This window comes from Motacilla alba, chromosome 4A, assembly GCF_015832195.1.
Source record: "Motacilla alba alba isolate MOTALB_02 chromosome 4A, Motacilla_alba_V1.0_pri, whole genome shotgun sequence".
In the NCBI taxonomy this organism is placed as follows: Eukaryota; Metazoa; Chordata; class Aves; order Passeriformes; family Motacillidae; genus Motacilla; species Motacilla alba.
The window spans coordinates 12,619,557-12,639,059 of NC_052045.1; the positions used below are offsets into that span (position 1 = coordinate 12,619,557).

General features: G+C 44.2%; 1 protein-coding gene across 1 annotated transcript in view; it reads right to left on the reverse strand.

The window, feature by feature from the left end:
- MAMLD1 (mastermind like domain containing 1) overlaps positions 1-19,503 on the reverse strand; it is an 83,613-nt gene that overhangs the window by 16,946 nt on the left and 47,164 nt on the right. Inside the window, exon 2 of the mRNA XM_038122840.1 lies at positions 15,625-17,355. Coding sequence (XP_037978768.1) covers positions 15,625-17,355 — 1,731 coding nt within the window. The remainder of the gene's footprint in view (positions 1-15,624; positions 17,356-19,503) is intronic.

Below are 19,503 nucleotides of genomic sequence, written 5' to 3' on the forward strand. Positions count from 1 at the left end.
ACACACCAGCTGGGCTATTTATAATCCCTGATTCTCGAGTCTTAAAATAGCACTGCTTTTATTTTTACATTTTTAGGCACACACTGGTATGTTTAAGCAACTCCATTCGCAGGCTCCACATCAAACACATCACAGGCGGGCTCGGAAATGACACTTGGGACTCTGCCTCCCCTCGGAAAGCAGAGGTGAATTTCCCTCTCCCCATCACCCCAGTCTCCTTGGCAATTGTGACTAGGCCTATTTCCATGTATTTACATACAGACTGCCTCTTCCAAAAGCACAAAGGAGGGGCCGTGCAGGTTGTCTCTGCAGACACCCAAGGAAAGCAAACAGCAGAGGTGTTCCAGGCTGCAGTACGTGGCCACGCGTCTGCAGCCCTCATCAACAGGCACCACAAAGCCTCTGAAGGAGTTAATGGGTCCTATAAGAAAACAATATTGTTTGATTGTGTTTTTCTCAAAAAACAAAGGTCAATATACAGAACTAGTCAAACAAACCAGGGCTGCAGGTCTGAAAGGAGTGCTCCCTCCAGCTGCAGCACAGCCTTAGCTATTTGTTCTCTGCTCCCTGGTGCCACAATGTACCTTGGTTGGCATTTCTTAATGACTGGAGCATCCATGTGCTCTTTGTAAAACAATTATAAAATATTCAGGGCAGGAGAAAAAATTTCCTTGCACAGCCAAGGCTCCTCCAGCAGACTGCATAGGTGTCAAATGGTAAATCGTTAGGTGTTTTAATTGCAGAGTTATTTATACCCTGGAACTTGTTATTAACATAGGAAAAAACAGAACCTATTGTTACCCATAATTAAAGGGATTATTATGGGGACTGCAAAAGCATGGATAGCCCCAGCCAGACCACCTGTCTTTTGGCAGTGGTGACTGTCATGGGGAGGAACATTAAACAGAGGCCCAATATTCAGCCAAGAAGTTCAGAGAGGTGGTCCCAACATAGGAACCCAAATTTCTTTACTCAGTCTCACCCCATCACCCCTCTGCTGCCTCTGGCCACAGGCCTGGCATTAAGCAGGGGAGCTCTGAGGAGAGGGTACTGCAGGGGTCCAAACCCACCCTTCCCCATCAGCAAAGCTTTTCTGACCAAGGGGTACACAGATAAGACACATCCTGGATTTGGCCTGGAGTTGCATAACTATCCTGTTAAAATTCAGGATTAACAGGTTATATTTTCATTTGCGAGATCATTATCTGCCCCAAGAAAGGTTTCCGATTTCACCAGCACTAATCAGGAGCCACAATGGATTTCCGGTCTCAGCAATGAGGCTGGAGAGCCTTTGTACCTTGTGGAGCCAGTTTCAATTCAAATCTATCTGGCACAGCTATCATAGCTGCATGTTGAACAGATTAGGGGAAAAAGAAAAGTCACTGCTACTTACTACTGTAACTTATTTCTAAATCCATTTCTTACAGACACAAATCTCTCTGAGCACTGAAGCATCTCGTAGCTACGCTCCCTTTCCAGGAATGACAACCTCAGTCTCCCCAGTGGCACTGAGCAATGATCCCCATTACAGTTCTGTGCCTTAAAAGAAATGTGTCAAAACCCTGCACTGGTGACCACCTCAAGTTCTGGTTTAGGCTGTTAAGGATATCATAAAAAATAAGCAGCAAACAGGTCCAGAATAAAGAGATTAGTGTGCCACGACAGCCCGTGCCCCCAACAACAAAGAGCTGCGTGCCCTGCACTGGCTGTGGGCTCAGCAGCATTTCCCACTGGAATGCTATCACCCCGACAGGGTATCCCAGCACAAGAGATGCCTTGGCCTAGGACAGTCATGTACTACTGATGCCATATTTACACCTGGGAGGCCAAACAGCCTCACAGGAGGTACTATCTTTGTAGACAGAGAGGTGAAAGGCTTACTGACAACTGGCTTTACCAGATAAGTAAATTAGGCCTGGGTTACAGTCTTCATGTTCTCTCACTGCCTCCACTCCCTGGACTGCATGAGTCAGTAGAACTGGAGGGAAAATATTCACAAAATTCTACAAGTTCAGGAATTAAAGAGACATCTCTGAAACTTGCCTGTGGCACTCAATACCAGCTGAAAAATTGGGTTAGCTTGACATTGCTGCTGGAGGTGAACAGAGCTGGGAAGGCTGGCTGAGTAGTGAGAGCAGAGCCCCTCTCTGCAGAGCAGGTGAGCACAGCCTCATTGCTCCAGCATGGAAACACCTTTTAAATTTTTAAATCTGGGAGTGAGAGCAATTAAGGAAACAAACTTTGTTTCCTTAACAAACATGAGGTTCAGACAGTTTGGGATTATGAGATACATGCAAATCTGCAAGTCTGGCCTGAGCAGTTTTTGAGGGCTGGAGAGCTCTGCGTGTTCTCCAAGGTTCAAGAGTTTTGCCTTGAACAGTCATGGCAGGACCATTTTGGTGTTGAGGCTCTTCTACTGTCACCAAACCAGCTCCAGCTGACAGTCACACCGCCTGGCAGGAGGCTGGGAGAGCTGTGTGAAGGGAGCAGCAGCTCTGGAGAGCAAACCCCAAATGTCTTGTAAATCCTGCTGCAGGGAGTGCCACATCACAGGGGGCTCCTTGGAAGGCTCTCCCGGTTTGTCTGCTCAGACAGGATGCCAGGCCCTGCTGGTGATGACACCCTGCTGCCTCTCCTGATACCATGCTACCCAAGCCACCTGCCTGGTGCTGCCCTGCCCCTGTCCTAGCAGCTTTCAGAAACCAGGGCACCAACTAACCCAGGAAAAAAACAACAAACCACCAGGTTACACCATTTTTTCCCCTTAATACTTTACTTTCTGCTCCCAATTGCTGCTGGGCTTGAGGAAAGAGTATAAAGACTGATAAAAATGAGTCCACAAAGCTCTGATACTCTACCCCCAAGTTGGGGAGGTTTCCAGGGCTGGAGCAGGGGCTGCCTCTGGAGTCAGCTGGGAGGAGGGAGAGGAGGCAGGGGAGGGAGAAGGGGAAAAAATGAACAGCTGCAAAGCAATTAAGCCTGCCTCCCTGCCGTACTGTCCAAAGCAGGAGGCAATCTAATTCAGCCTGGTGCCTCTCTTCCTTCAGCCGTCTGGTGCCTGCCTGGGATTCAGGAAAGGGGCTGTCTGACTGCCCACTTTGTCTGACGAGCCAAAGGGGCCCTTCCCAGCCACAATTTCCAAAGGAAAGAGATCTTGGCTGGTGGTGTCTCTTCTCTTCTGAGAAAAACATGAATTGAATGTAGTGGCAGCAGCTTTATAACCCTCTCCTGCCCTTCCTCAGCAAACAACCAAAGTGGAGCTGGAGCAAGAAAATGACCCTGCTGGCTCTCGGGCTCAGCACTTGTCTCCCAGCACAATGAATCAATTGGCGTCCCATCATTATTGTGGTAACTGTATCTTTCACAAGCAAGATTTTATACAGAGATAGAATAGGATGTTTTCTGCTCATTTCCTTCCTGTCATTCCAATCACGAACTACTGTTAAAAATACAATGCATTTAAAAGCTGTAACATTTGCAAGCATATGCTCCAGTTTCCCAGCTGAACGGCTGGGCTTTTGTTTTCTGCCCAGTAAAGGTGTGGAGAAACAGTGGTGGAGGGGAGCCTGCGATGCAGCTGGGTTAGAAACTCACATGTACAGAAGGTCATCTCATTTTCATGTTCCTAATATCAGGGATTACTTTAATTCCTTATTCTGGCCAACTGTTTTGGGTTATAATCCACAGCACAGGACTCCTTCCAGCCTGTCTAAGGTGGTACTTGTTCTGCAATTTCTTCAGAAATTGGCAAAAAAATGTTTTATTTGGAAAATGTTAGTGAGGCAGGGCAATAAAAGCCTTTTAGTACCCAGTCAGAGGAGCAAATAGGGTCTGTTAGGAGAACAGAGTACAATTCAACTCAATAACTTTCAGTTATGTTTGACAGTAATCTAGGCAGCAGGTACATACCTTCCCCCTGGCTTGATCAAGACAGAAATATGCAAAATGTGTATTTTAAATGCAGCTAGACAGCATTTAATCTTATGAAATTTCTCAATACTATTGTCATAAGTAGAAAAGAATAAGAAATCATAGAGAAAGCAAGATTTTAGCCCACCATTCTGATAAATGCTTTATAAAGGATGAAATTTGAGGATTATTATTTAGCTCTTCATAAGCTAAAGCACAGTAACTTTATATATTGTGTCAACCTAGAATGGAGCAACACATTGAAAATGGGAGTTCCTTACTAACCTTAAAACACATAAGGTCCCTCATGAAGGCGACAGTTCTTTTTAAAAATATAATACATAGACATATGGATATATGCCAGTTATCCAGGAAAAAGCTCAGACTCTGGACTGGGCACAAAATAGACTGGTACATATTCCCCCTCAATGCCAAAATTTTTTTAAAATTGAATATTTCTTATTAAGTAGTAATTTTTAATTTCTTAAAAAAAAAAGTAAAATGCAACATAAATAAATGTTGGGGATTTTAGTCCAAGTCCTAAACTATGGGAAAACATTGATATGTCTACCTTTTTCAGTTAAAGATTTACTCACATTTCAGGACCATCACACAGTGGTGATGTTATCAGCATTTCTCTGTTCTTGCTGACCTTAGGTGCTCTTAAACCATTATATACATAATATTCTCTGATAATAGAATGCCATTCACATTTCAGTAACAATAATTCACCTTAATGAGATAAGAACTTACACGTCAAATGACTCTACCTCTATTTGAGAGATATTAGCACACTTTGGGTAACTGTAGAATCACAAATAATGACATCAAGAGTCTGACACTATTCCTGGAGAGCTTGTACTCCCAGTTACATCAGCAGGAATTTGAGATGTGCAAGAATTGCAAAAGCAGATGTTAATCTGCAGCAAACACCACAGGTATGGGCAGTCTGCATTTCTGCCTTAAGCAAACAAGAAAAACAAGACTATTAATGAGAGAAAACAGCACCAGTTTCTAACTGCATGTATAAATAGGCATTAACACCAACTATATTCCTGAAGTGACTCATTACTGTGTAAAGAAAACTTTTACAAGAAACTCCACGTTGTTTACAAATTTCCCGTTTACTTTTGTTTTAATTCTTGCTTTCCCACTCGTATCACGCGCCACAACCTTAGCAAAGATGTCAAGTGATGGAAAATTGATGCTTGAACTAAAACCAGAACCATCAAGATTTACTCCTTCAGTGAACTGGTTCTCCACTTTTCCTGCAGTCAGGTAGCCAAAGCAATGTGAGCACCGACCTTCTTATCAAGGCAAGCCGAGGTCGCTGGGCGCTGCGCTGGCCCGGGGATGGACGGATGGATGGATGGATGGATGGATGGATGGATGGATGGATGGACGCTGCCCTGGCAGGGCTGGGCAAGGCAGCCTTTGGCACTGCGCTAGCGCCGAGCCAAGGACGAAAAATACAGCAGGAATAGCCTAATTCCAGCTCTAAATGAGCTCAGCAGGGAATCTAAACAGCCAAGTCAATTGCTAGAATCTGCACTTTTCAACCTCGTTCTGCTCCTTTGATCAGACTGAATTTTGAGCTGCGGCGATTAATGGACTAATAGAGGAAGTCACAGGGCATCTCTGGGGAGGGGGGAAAGGAGAAAAAAGTGTCTCATACTCATCATGCAGCCATGCTGCTGAACACGAGTCCATGTAGAAAACGAAAATGCCACTGCAGAAAGTGTGCTGACTGAGCGGCAAAGGAGGAGAACAAGAGGGTTGTACGAAACAAAAAAATAATGCTGATATGATTGCTCATTCATTGCTTAAACACAGCCTGCAGAGCAACCGAGAGAGAAAACAGACTGCCTGAGCACGAGTGTCCTGTAAACTACCCTTCAACCCAGTGCTCTAACTGTTTATTCTTAATGCCACAGAGTAAAGGAAATATTAAACATATTTATTATGCAAAGAGAAGCTTTCAAGTAAATCAAGCTTTCAAGTAATTAAGCACTAAGAGAAATTGATTTGTTTATGACAGGGATACATACTACTGATATTCCAGGGTGGTATGTCCTCATCTTGCTGGAAAGGGAAGAAACGCATTAAGATTAGAAGTGTGCTAATCACAAAAGAGAGGGGAAAAGTGTTTTGTTAAGATTCTTTTTCCCCATTTGCTTTTTTTATTGCTGTGCCTGAAAGGACAGGACAGCTTCTCTTCCTGCAAGGGGCAAATTTTCCTTCTGCAATTGATGACTTCAAAACACAAATACAAGAGGACTTCAAATAACCCCTGGACTAATTAAAACATTAATTTATTTGAAGCTTGGCAAGTTTGTAAAATGCTGGTACTAACCCCTAGAGGGAAAAAAACCCCAGTACCAACAACAACACCACCAGAAAAGCCAAAAATAATTCAAATGTAAACTTGAGCTGAGGCAGGAACAAGTGCATCAAAGCTTCCAACTCCTGCTCTTTTTTTGCTGCAGCACTAATAGAGCATTGCCAACGACTGCTGGGCCCCTTGCTGCATCCTTCTGCTCCACCTTTGGTCTTTCTTGAGCATACAAAGCCTGGATACATACATGATTCACTCTGCTCTCAGAAATAATCCCGCAGTCATCCTGGAATGACCTCCCACTGCGTAAATTTAGGCGTGTGTGTTTGAATCTTTACAAGATCAAGCTGTAAATGTAATGTCTTAGGCCAGGATATCACACTATTTTGGCTACATTAAAGGGGCTTACCCTCCTTGTGGGTCTCTCATCAATTCTGTAGTGGGGAAAAATAGCTCAGCACAGCTTGTGCATAACCTGCTTTCACATCTGTATCTGCCTGACACTGATCCAAGGAATTGCGTTTTCATTAATTCAATGACAAATGTTAAATTATCTTGCTGGTTATACAGAGAATTTTATTCATACTGAAGTAATGCATTTACTACCTTCATCCTTCAACATTCCTATATTCCAAGGGTTAAACTGTAATACAGGATTACTTCTTATTAATGGTAGTACTGATAATGATGATATTTGCCTTTATATGTGCTATAAAAAATTTAACTTTAAAACATGTAATAGAGTGATTAGCCTTCAAAGCCCTAAGAAGAGCTGCTGCATTCTGATTGTGAATTTTTATCAATTATTAGTGCTGGCTGCTTGAAATATCCAAAGTGCTCGAGACAGAAATATTACAGAGCTAACAGGGCAGACTGATAGGCTTCCTAAATGTACAGTTTTTGAAAACAGCTCATAATAATGTTTGGCTTTCAAACCTTAATGTTAACAGCTTTGATGGGACTGCTTCTAATTCGTATTTAAGACCCATTACCTCTTCCTCTAAGCAATCTTCATGAAACACCATTTGTTCTGGGGGGATATTTGCCATCCAGTGCAGCTCTGTAATGGCCGTTAATTCACACCATTTTGCCTGCTCCTGTATTAATCAGCAAACTGTGAATCATCCCAGTGTTTCCAGACTCACAGATGTATGAGAGAATCACCGAGGCCAGTTCAGTTTCTCTCCCCATTCAGTCCCACAGACAATATCAGTTCCTGTTTACAGACACGGCTTTGTTTCCCCCCACCCACACACTGAAATTTCTCCAAAATGCCCAAAGGGAAAAAAAAAAATTAAAAAACCCCCACCGAGTTCATTTTACCAGGAAAGTTATTTCTAGGTATCACATCTGAATCAAAACATGTTTGTACTTTGAGCTGGTGTGCAGCGCTCACTGCAGCCGGGCAGGAAGGACAGAGGAGCAGAATAGGAAGGCAAAGGGGCTGCTCTGTCAGCCCGCCCTGCCGGAGCCAGGCACAGCATTAACTGCATCCAGGGACTCTCCTACACGCTTGCTTGCCTTCATTCTCTTGGTTAAACTGGACTCTGCTTCTGCACGTATTTTTGCCTTGTGAAGTACTGATATGATTTTAAACTAAGACAAGACACTACCAGGTAGAAAGCACCTCAAAAATCAAGGGTAGATACCATGCTCTAACAGTACCAGTGTGGAAAGTATTAAAATTATTTATTAATTTAGGCATGAAATTTGAGGAAATAAGTAGGGCATGGTTTTAGGGAAGTGAGCACATTCTCCAAAAGCCAGGCTGCTTTTAGCTCAACACAAGCTCCCCAAACTGTCATTGACTAAGAAAGAGACAGAAAATACAGACATCATGCAACCTTACCTTCCAAAAACACAGGGAAAATGGAATGAAGATATTCTGATATTAATGGGGATTCACAGTACAGTTGAAATGAGCTGGGTGTACAACAGGGTCATGGAAACCATTTCCTCATTGCTATTCCTCAGCACGCTGGGCCATGAACACACCTTTGCAATGTAAGAATTATGGGTGTGCTGACTTGTGAGTGAGGATGTACCTTACCCATCACTAACCACTCTACAAGTAGTTATTTTTAAGAATGACACACAGAAGGAAGTTATGGCATTCATCCTGAAGCCAAGCAGTGAAAAGTTTGTCAAGTCCTTCCCTAGATTCCCAGGATATTTAAAACTTCGTTGTATCTAAGAGCACAGTTGAGAAAATATGTATGTTCAAAACCTTTTGGTCAACTGCTTTTAATTAAAGATTTCTGCATATGTTTTTTTTTTTTTCTAATCTGTGATAATAAAGAAAGTAAAATCTGAGAGGAGAAAAAAGGCAAGAAAATCTGCAGATGGGGACTGCTTCAGCTGATGTTTAGCCCAGAACACTTGTGAACTGCTACCAACCTGTCTGGAAAACCTGAGAGGAACTGTCCACGTGGGCTGGCAGGGTCAGAGGAGTATGGGTACAACTGGTGAACCAGATATTTTTCATCATGAAGTACCACCTTCCCTAAACCTTTGGGAGCTGAGGTTGTCTCCCATCCTGCACTGCAGAGCAGAAGGAAGCAACTGTCTGTTGCTCAGAGCTGCAAACCACAGAAGCGAGGGGTTTTCAGGGCTCACACAGAATCCCTGTGCCAGGGCTCCCCCTCCTCTGCTCACCCACGGCTCTGTGGCTGGGCCTGGCCTGGAGCAGGGACACAGCCCTGTGACACAGCATAGACACACAGACTGGACACACAGCCCTGTCACACAGCCCTGTGACACAGCCCAGCCACACAGACTGGACACACAGACTGGACGCACAGCCTGGACACACAGCCCTGTGACACAGCCTGGACACACAGACTGGACACACAGCCCGGACACACAGCATGGACACACAGCATGGACACACAGCCCTGTGACACAGCCTGGACACACAGCCCTGTGACACACAGCCCAGACACACAGCATGGACACACAGCCTGGACACAGCCCGGACACACAGCCTGGACACTCAGCATGGACACACAGCCTGGACACACAGCATGGACACACAGCCTGGACACACAGCCCTGTGACACAGCCCGGACACACAGCCTGGACACAGTCCCCATCCTGAGCACCTGGAACACTGCAAGCAGCCTGTCAGGCTGAAATGCAGCACCTTGCCCTAAATTTCTCTGGGGTAAGTCGCATTTCCCTATACGTGTTCACATGAGCACTGCTTCCTCTTTCTCCACGCTGGACAACCCTCCCTCAGTCCTGCAGGCGTTGCTTCATTGTCCTGCACGTAAGGAAGAGAAGACTTCCTTAAACCCTCCAGCACCCCTGACTGGTGTTCACAGTACCTCCTGAGCCTCTTTTTTCTTTCCAACTGGATTTTAATTTGTCCAGTGTGAGATTCCCACAGAGTTGTCCGTGTCCTAAATGCTCAATTTTTGGCTGAACATTTTCCATTTTATTAAACAGGTCACAACCAAGGAAAAGACCTGTCTGGATGGAGCAAAGTGCTGCAGCTTAGGTGTAGTGTGCACATTAATTTCAGATCCAAAAGGTGGGTGATGGTAAGAGTGGGGGAGGATGCTCCCCACATGGTGTTTAGAAGGATTTGGTCTATTTACAAGCTTCTTCTCTGCAGATTGCTTCCCCTAATGATGTGCTGTGGGGTGTCCAAGAGCTCTATCAGCACAACAGAGAGCTAAACTGGAAGGAATTATGAGTGCATTAGGCAGAGCTGTTGGAAACATCAGTGCCTGCAAACATCTGAAAATACAAGCCAAAGAAGTGGGAAGGTTAAGACATGGCCATAAGGGCTCCACTACAACAGGGGAATGCTTTGAAATACCCAAAATGGAACACCAGAAGACAACACATGCAATTTAAAAAAAAAAAACCAATGGGCCCAGAATATCAGATGTGAATTAAGGGTTTTTTTATCTGGATTACTGCACTTCTGAAAATGTTGTATTACTGTTGACGTGTTGAGGCCGAACATCCCATTTTGTTCCACAAGTTTACTTCTTACTTTCCAAAACTTATCTGGCATTATTTATTCACAGGGGAGGGAAGGGAGAAGAAGGCAGTTGATAGCTTCAGTCATGCTCCTCTCAGACTCTCTTGAGAAGAGAACAGAGAATCTCCAAGTTTGAAAAACATATCAACTCACTGGCATAAATATAAATTCAGAAATGACCATTTAAGAAGATGCTTTAACATCTGTGGAGATGTCAAACTCCAGGTTCAGCCTCATTGCTCTCTGTAATCCAGATTCATCAGCAGCTTCCTTTATTCCCCTATTCAAAGGCACTTAATTAGTTGAAGGGCTTGTTGCTTTGCCTTCAAAAGCCCTCCATCCCTCAAAGGCTTTGCTTTGGTATTGTGCTGCCACTGTCCTTTGAAATCAAATCTGGTTTTCTCTTCACAGCATTGGTAAAAGAATAAAAGGTAGATTTTAAAAACTTGGTTCCCAAGTAGAAGAGAGGAGAAGAGACCAGCAGAACTTCATTCAAAGTGGCTTTAAAAATAAGTTTGACCCTGAAGAAAAAGAGTAGGGGATTGAAGCTGAAGATGAAATCTGGTCAGTACTTTTGGTTTTATTAATAAAGCATGATACTGTAATTGTTTTATGCATTAGGAAGATGCCTTGTGACATCTTGGAAATCCCAAATAAAACATCATTTTCCCCTGTACTTGCAGGAGGACTGTATGTACTCAGATGATGCAGGTTGTGTTCTCTGCTTTCCCAAACTCTTCATCAACCTGCATCAGAGCTTATAAAGTGCTGCTGAGTCAGAACAGTCTCACCAAACAGTCACAGTGCACTGACTTTTCACAGGCAGAAATAACTTCCCATAATATATGGGACCCAGAAATAAGGCCACGGTATTACCATTTCTTCATATTAATAAAAGCTGTATTTTGTATTCCATTTTAGTTATTTAACCTTTGACATCTAACCGCTGGGTCAGTTTGCTCTTTGTAACAGCACATTTCCTCTTCAGTTTTGTTTCTATATTTAGAAAACTTATACTCTGAAAGAAGATTTTTTAACTTAAAAAAAAAGTATATTGAATCTAGCTCAGAAATTTTGGTGTTTCTCTGCAACCTATAGTTTATTCTTCCAACTCAGATAATGTATTGCTGCTTTTACCACAGTCAAAGAAATACTTTGCTTTTCAAAGGGTATTTTAGTCCTCAGCATGTTCTTCACTATCCCATATGCAGTCCATATGCAGTAAAAGTACAGCCACTTTTACTGCAAATAATATTAGTTTTCTCTCTGTCTCTTCCCTTGTCATTTTTTCTCTATCAGTATTTTTGGCAATGGAGATGAAACAAATATACCCTTCACCGACAATCCAGTGTGCAACTCTCTGGATGTCAGCAGGAATGCAGAGAGCTCTAAGAATAGCACATTTGGTTCCTACGGTGCAAGTGGAGCTCAGAGACCTGTCCCTCCCAGACAATGGCTGTTTATCACCTACATCCCCCCAGCAAAACAACCTTTTCAGCTGTGTTTTGGTTCTCAGCGTTTCACACACGGAGCAGTCAGTGGGCAATCCTGCTCTCCTCCCTGAGACTCCCAAGTTTTAACTCAGATCAGCTTGGGCTTGGAAAAGAGACAGCCACCCAAAGGGTTTATTGTATTCCAGCCTGACTTCAGCTGTGAATATCACCGGCTGGTTTTCCTGCCTTCGGGGAGGAGGGGATCCCTTCTTCCCCTGCACAGAGCCCTGTGTCTGCTCTTGCACTGCAGGGACTGACAGAACAGCTTTTCTGAAGCGAGGTGTTGTATCAGCATTGCTGAAGGCAGAATTGGACCCAGAGTATTGGACATTCCAGAACAGGAAATCTGCAAGTACAAACTCTATTTAGACATGAAAATAAGGGAGATGCCCAACTAGTCAACCTGCCTGGGCAAATGCAGCTTTTTGTGCGCCCAGAAACAGCCAATAAAGTCAAGTGGTGAAGCTTTACCCCCGAAAACAGCGTGTGATAGCTCTGGAGAGACTACCTTTGACTCTGGCATTTACTACCATCTTTCTATTTGGATTTACGAGTCCAGACCTTTGAGTATAATTTCACTCACCAGTATCAGCCCTACAGGAATAAAATGCAAACGTGCCCACGGCCAGAGAGCAGCGTTAGCCCCACCAGGCTTTGCAACACCACACAATGCAAACTGTCAGCGCCTCAATCAATACCCGTCCATGGCCAACAATAAAGACATAGTGCTTCAGATGGAGGAGATTAGCCCTATCAGATCCAGCAGCGTCCAGGCAAGACAGGATCTGGGACACAGACTGATTACACTTAAAAGATACATCACTAACTATGAAAATGGTAGAGCTGCGAGGCACCAGCAGTAACCCTGCTTTTGGAATGTGGAGTGTTTGCTTTGATACACAGTGAAACAAAAGCAAAACGCTCACTCTGGGTCTGCTGCTGCTGCTCTGTTCCCCATGTTGCTGTGCCTGCTACAAGGATCAAATTTCATGGTTTATTGTTCTCCCTCCAACTGGCCACCATCCACATTCTTCTTCTGTACAAGGCTGCACCTCTTGCTCCAAAGAAGAGAGAACTATGCCTTCTTTTTATAAATTTTAGTCACATTTGCAAACACACACAGAGTAAGGGGATGACTTTTAAGCACTAAACAACATTTCAGGGGATGCTGTTATTTTTCTCTGAGCAAATGTCTGTGAATGAGGCTAAAAAGGGCAAATTTCCACCAGAAATTTACTAATTTTTGAGATGCAGGAGTTGTCTCCCACATCTTCTGAAACTTTAATATTGTGCCTTTTAATGAAACAACTGCTCTTATGCTTGGAAAGTCCTATTCATCACCTGCCTCAGGAGGGAACTGCACTGAAATTCTGCAAAGCTCAAATTCAGCTCTGGATTCACTGCTGGAAATCAAAACCACACTCACTGGGGCTACTTCGCTCTAATGGAATAAAATTGGTACAGAGCAGGTGGGGTCGAAAATTCAGTACAATCTCTCAATGTAAATAAGAAATCTATTGCAGACAAATAACACATCTCCATGCTAGATTCCATGAACTGCAGTAAGTATCTCAGACTCAAGGATTCCTACACAGAATAATCTTCCTATGTAATCTTTCTTTTTATTTGGCACTCAGGATCCATTTTCTTCTATGAGATTTGCAGTACAGTTATCAAAACCTTACAAAATGCTCCACTCCTGAACATCCACCATCTTTCTTCAGCAGCTCAACAGACTGTAAAACTGGAGCACTGTCATCTGGTGTGTAATTATTGGTCTAAATCTTCCCTGTAAAATGAGGGAGGCACCATAAGCTTACCTAACTAGTCTGAAAATGTAGAATGTTCATCACCTGTAATCATTGTCTTAACTGTCCTTGATCTTTACTGATAGCAGCAAGATTATAATAATTCTCTTTCTGACAGTGAGAATCAGCTGGAAATGCAGCACAGGCAGAGCACCAGGAAAGTTGCTCGAAGAAGGAATATTACGGCCAATTAGACAGGACTGACTTCAGGAATTTTTTTTTAATGTCTAATCAGTGATGCAAGGGGTTCAGAGGTATAAGGCTAAAATGCAAAGCAGGGAAAATTGGGGCATAGAAACCTCAGGAATCCAACAAGGACATTCCTACTTCGCAGACTAAGTGGTGAAGCCAAAAAAAAACAAACCTCAAAGGTTATGGAGGTATGATCAAAAGTGATCATGTCACTGTGGTTAACAACTTACTAGCCCTCATGCAAGATGCAGGAAAACACCATGAATGTATTCTTCACCCACACCTGCCTCCAGAGTAAAACATCTGGTGGGCAGTAATTCGTGGAACTGCTGTACTTTGCTCCCTCTCAATGGAATGTCTGTCCACAGGCCAGGATCCCAAGCCAGCAAGATTCTCTACTCTCTGTTCAACCTGGGTCCCACTGAACACAAGCAGGGTCCTCATGTGCCTGGAGCAACAAACTGCTCCAGGTCTTTGTTGAATAAGGGGCCTTTCACTGGTAACCCTCTAAAGAGCACTAGATGTGCACCCCTGTCACCTGTTCTACACCTGCACAAGCAAATCCAGTGAGCCACCAGTCCTTCCCTGCTGCCTGCTCTAGGCTGCTGCATGAGGTAAGGGAGAACGGAGGGAGCACAACTTGGGAAAGAGCGAGGTGGTCCTGAAGAGGCACAGAGCCAATGCACCTCACTGACTGACCCCTCTGAAGCTGCTATTTAGTAACTATCCCCTATTTCTCATTGCTGTCCCAGGACATTATGATATTTGGTTACACCAGCAGTACACCAAGACTGATGAAATCCCCCTCCTTAAGGACCAGTCACTTTGCAGGGAAGAAGGGCAAAGAAGACCTGGCTCTGGAGTGCATTTCACACTTCAGCTCTCAAGCAGATCCCAGTAGAATTTCAGTGATCAGTCTCTGCTTTCCTGGGAGAGCAGTGTCACAGTCCTTCCCAAGCTGCTGATGGAGTGACTGTGTGCACAGCTAAGCAGCTTGGAGGAGTCTGCTTACAAAGTGTTGGTTCAGCCTAACAAAGCCCTCAGTTTGGCGGTGAGGTTCGGTGTTTCCAACTATTCTTCCAAACAAAAAGACGTTTATTCCTCACAGCCAGGCTGCTCCCAGACACAGTCCCCGAGCCCTTCCCTGCTCCCAGGACCCTGTTCACAGCACATCTCTCTGATCTGGGTGGTAGCAGATTCACACCTCTCACTGAGTCTCAGGGAGGAGGTCGCTGGACAGAAACCAGGGCTCTGCCTCACTTTTGCCAGCTGCATTTTTGCATTCACCAGCTCGATTGGTATCACAGATCACCATGGGTGGGGAATGGCCCTCATCCAAAGCAGGGAATGGCTTCTGGCAAATGCTAGTAACAGGTATTTCAAGTCTGCCTCTTTGCTATTCAGGAGCTGTACTGTTTGACCTGCTGTCCATGAAGGACACATTTTAACTTCACTTCTCACCCCACCTGATCTTTTCTAGCCTCAGAAGCATAACACAGAGATGAACTTGTTGAAGGGCACTAAGATAAAAAGAAGATATTCCCTCTGAAAGGATAACATGAAACATGCAATGAGAATATCTCTGGAGATTATAACATAAGCTAAAAGAGACTATCACCTATACAAGTAAAAAATTACTTTAAAATAGCACGAAGTTCTCCACCAGGCTAAAACAGGCAATGCATGGTGGAATTACGGTACATTTTTAGTTGAAGAAATAAATAAATTTACTATGATAACACCAGAGGTTGTTATTGTCTTGTCCATGTATGCACTGTGCACACCTCAGAAATTTAGTGACGTTGCATTTGAAACACAAATGGAAAAGCAAAGATAAGAAAGTAAATGACTTGGTATTTTCACATAAGCCATGTAAGACAGAAGGGAGGTTCTCACCTGTCTGCTTTGAGATGGCAGTGTGGCAGCTTGCATCTGTCTCTGCATCCGATGTGGCTGCATCAGCTGTCGGAACTGCTGCTGGAGGAACTGGCTGTTGTTGGTCTGCTGGGACTGCTGCGTGGCTGGAGACTGCTGCTGCTGCTGCTGCTGCTGCTGCTGCTGCTGCTGCTGCTGCTGCTGCTGGAGATAGTGAATGAGGGACTGCTGTCCTTGTCCTGCTGTCAGAGGGGACATTTTTTGAGTAGCTGACTCTGAGGCAAAGTGAGACAGTGGTTTGGTGTTGTTGAAAGAAAACTGGTCTTGGCTAACAGGGCTCTCATTCACCAGACCTGGCTGTAAGCTACTGGATGGCTGTTGCATAATTATGTTCATATTTTTGGTCTGGTTTGTAGTCATTGATTTAAAAAGCGAGTTCTGCATATTTGTGGGATTGCTGGTGGGAGTGATGTTAGAGATTAATGTACCTTGAGGACTGAAGGGCTGCTGATGCAGAGCAGGGCTTGACAGCTTTTCTGGCCTGTACGGTGGAGAAGGTCCAGTATTTGTGGAGGCCATGCTGGCAACCAAGTTGTTCGGTGGGCTTTTAATGCTGCTGGCTGGCAAGCTGGCTGCTGTCAGAGCAGGCAGCATGGAGCTCTGAGGGCTGAAGGGCTGCTGGCTCAGAGCTGGACTGGAGAGCTTCTCAGAGCCATAGGGGGGAGAGGGGCCATTGGATGGGGTGCTGCTGGAAGTCATGCTTGAAAGCAGAGTGTTTTGAGGACTCTGAATGTTGTTTCCTGGTAAATTATTAGCAGGCATGCCAGACACCATAACGTTTTGAGGACTAAAAGGTTGATGGTGTGGGGATGATCCTGCCCTGTAAGGTGGAGAGAGACCAGGAGGAGACATAGTTGGCCAGCTGGGAGCCTGTACTTGTTGCTTGGTACCGGACACCTGCTTGCTGGCTGCCAGCTGCTTTAGCTGCTGAGCGTGCCAGTTGGAGCCAGGCATGTTGGGCAAGGGTACTGGGAGCATTGGTGGTGGCTGGTTTTTGTTCTGAGCTGCTGTAGAGATGGGTGATGCAGCAGGTTTGGAAGGAACTTGGAAGTTAGCTCCAGCAGATGATGGTCTCATCTGAGGGGATCCTCCACTGGTTGGATTGCAGCCTGGAGAAAAATCCTTGTTAGCAACGTGGTTCTCCAAGTGGGAAGTCTGCGGGGAGGACTTTGGAGTGGTACTTATGTTTGGTTGGGAATGACTCAGACCAAGTGGATCTTCAGCCTTGCTGCACAAAATCTTCTCCAGATCCAGGTCATTGGGAGAAGGATCAGGCATTTTGGTCAGCTCTTCCAATAGATCTTGCAGCTCCTGGTCCACAGACTGTAAGCTGTTTCCTTTCTCATCGTAATGGACAATGTTGTTGGTTTGCCCTCCTATTGACCCCTTCTGATTTATTTCTGTGTTGGCTGGCACTGAGAACGGGGAGCCAATGCCACCACCATTCATGTGATTGTTTTCCAGGAGAACTGGGTGCCCTGTGACTCCCAGGGAAGAAGTGCTGTGACTGGTGGGGAATGGAGAACTTTGCATTTCTGGACACGCCATGCTGGGATTGGCACCTTGGCCCATGGCAAGGTTTACATCGTCAAGACAAAGTCTTTTACTGTCATTTGGGAAAGTGACATCAGGCACGCCACTGGAGGCAGGAGAGCTATCATCTTCCAGTTTTCTTTTAATGGATCCCTGTAACTGTGAAAATATAAAAGGAAGAAGAAAGGATCCATTATTGACCATATTCTGACATGTGCTGAAGCTCCACACTAAAACACTGAGTTGGAGATAAAGAAAATTAAATAATACAATTAAAAAGCCAATCATGTGAGACAAATTCAATCAGGATTTAAATGTGTGCAACTTCACCGAAATCAAAGGAGTTATAGTCAGACAAAGGCTAAATCTCATGAGTTGGCTTTAAAACAGATGTTAAAGCTACGAAATACTGTCTGTCATGTGAACTGTAATAGAAGTTTTTAAAATAGTTTCTGGTTGCATTTCAATTAAGACATTATACTCCCTGCATAACAAACATGCCAACATTTTTATGGTAACATTTTTTAGGTCTAAATGGCAAATCTGAATGAAACCCTGGACTGAATTTAGTGACCTTCTGCCAGTGACTCGAATTAAATTCAGACCTGAGACAATTAAATTGTTTTACATTCTTTATAGGCCAAACATCTGAAATAACTAGCATACTTTCTAAACAAACCAAAACAAACCAAATTCTCAGCTATCTATCTAAACAGACTTTCAAACTTCCTATCACAGATGTTTTAAATTCCAGAAAGAGTAAGTAACAGCTAAACTTCTTAATTTTTGTTTATTCTTCTATGTCTAAGGCATTGTCAGCTTCATTCTTTTGAAGGATTGCCACTCATTCATAAAAATGGACATGTTTTCAAAATACAATTATATAAATATCTTGACCTACAAGAAATGATGGAGCTGTAAATTCACAAATCTTAGGGAAAAGAAACCTGCCTTCTACATATAAAGAAAGTGAAACTAGAAACAATGCTTCTCGTACTATTTTAGCATATGGCAATCTCTTCCACATAAAATCATCTATGGCTTTCAATTTTAACAAGCATGACCTGTATGTCACAGGATTAATCAGACCTTAACATTGCTGCTTCAAGTTAAGGGAAATAAACATTATGACCTTGTTTATCAATAGAGGGAAGCAGTATATAGAAGAGTATCTGATCAGCAATGGAAAGTGAAAAAACACTGGTTCCTCTAAGCCAGCTCCCAGTAAAGCATCTCCCAGCTCTGGGCTACAAGTCCAAGTGCTTCCCATCATGTAGTGCTATAAAAAAACCCACCTAATAAAAGCTCATATCAACAGAAAATCCCTCTGCCAACCCCAGCATAACCAGATCCACTCTAGGGCTATCCACTCTATGCATAAGGCCAACTTCTAAATTTTACACTAATTTTTAAACACATTGCAGTTATGCCTCAGTCGCAACTGAGGCACAACTGCAGCACTTTGGTGCTCTCAGACAACAGTCAGTCACAGCACTGTCACCACAGGGTGTGTGAAGGCTGCAGGGCACAGAGGGGGCACACCACGTGCAGCTCCTCTGCACTGTGCAGACAGCTGATATCCACCCCTACCTTCAGCCTATCTGCAGGCAAGCCCAGAAACATGTATGGCTCTGACCTGCAAACATGGCAGGGCTGCCTGGTGGCTCACTCTGCTGGTCTCTCACCTCTCATCGCTTATTTCTAACTTGGTGGGCAGAGGGACAATATCAGATTTGTACCCACAGTTGCTGAGGGGGTAGGTGCAGTTTGGGATTAGTATCAGACATTGCCATGTTGGTATCCAGTTTACAGAGACATTTGGAAGAGAGTGAGAGGATACCAGCTGGTTGTCCATGATCATCATGGCAGGTCTGCAGACTACAATGAGCTGCTGACCAGCTTTTAGGAGGTGTTCATCTACCCTCCATCACCAGACACAGCAGCATTAGCACAGTAGCAGACCTTTGGGTATTTTCCCTTTACCCCCCAAGAGTTGTCCCTTACAGAGTTATTAGTGCTCGTCTCTGGTGCTCTCCAGGCACATTGCTTTAACACGGGCTGTGCTCAAAAACCACAGGTGGGAGAACTGAGGAGAGCTGCTTCCAGCACACATTGTTGTCTGGTTACCTGAGAGCCTCTTCGGGCAGCAGTGTCTGTGCTGGGCCAGGACTGCTGCCCTGTGAGAGACAGTCCCAGTGTCACAGCCAGACACTGCTGCACCATCAGACATTTGCTGATGAGGCCAAAATTTGCTTAGCTTTAGGAAATGGAACCAGGCCTAAATTTTCTCCCAAGTGTTAGTCTAAT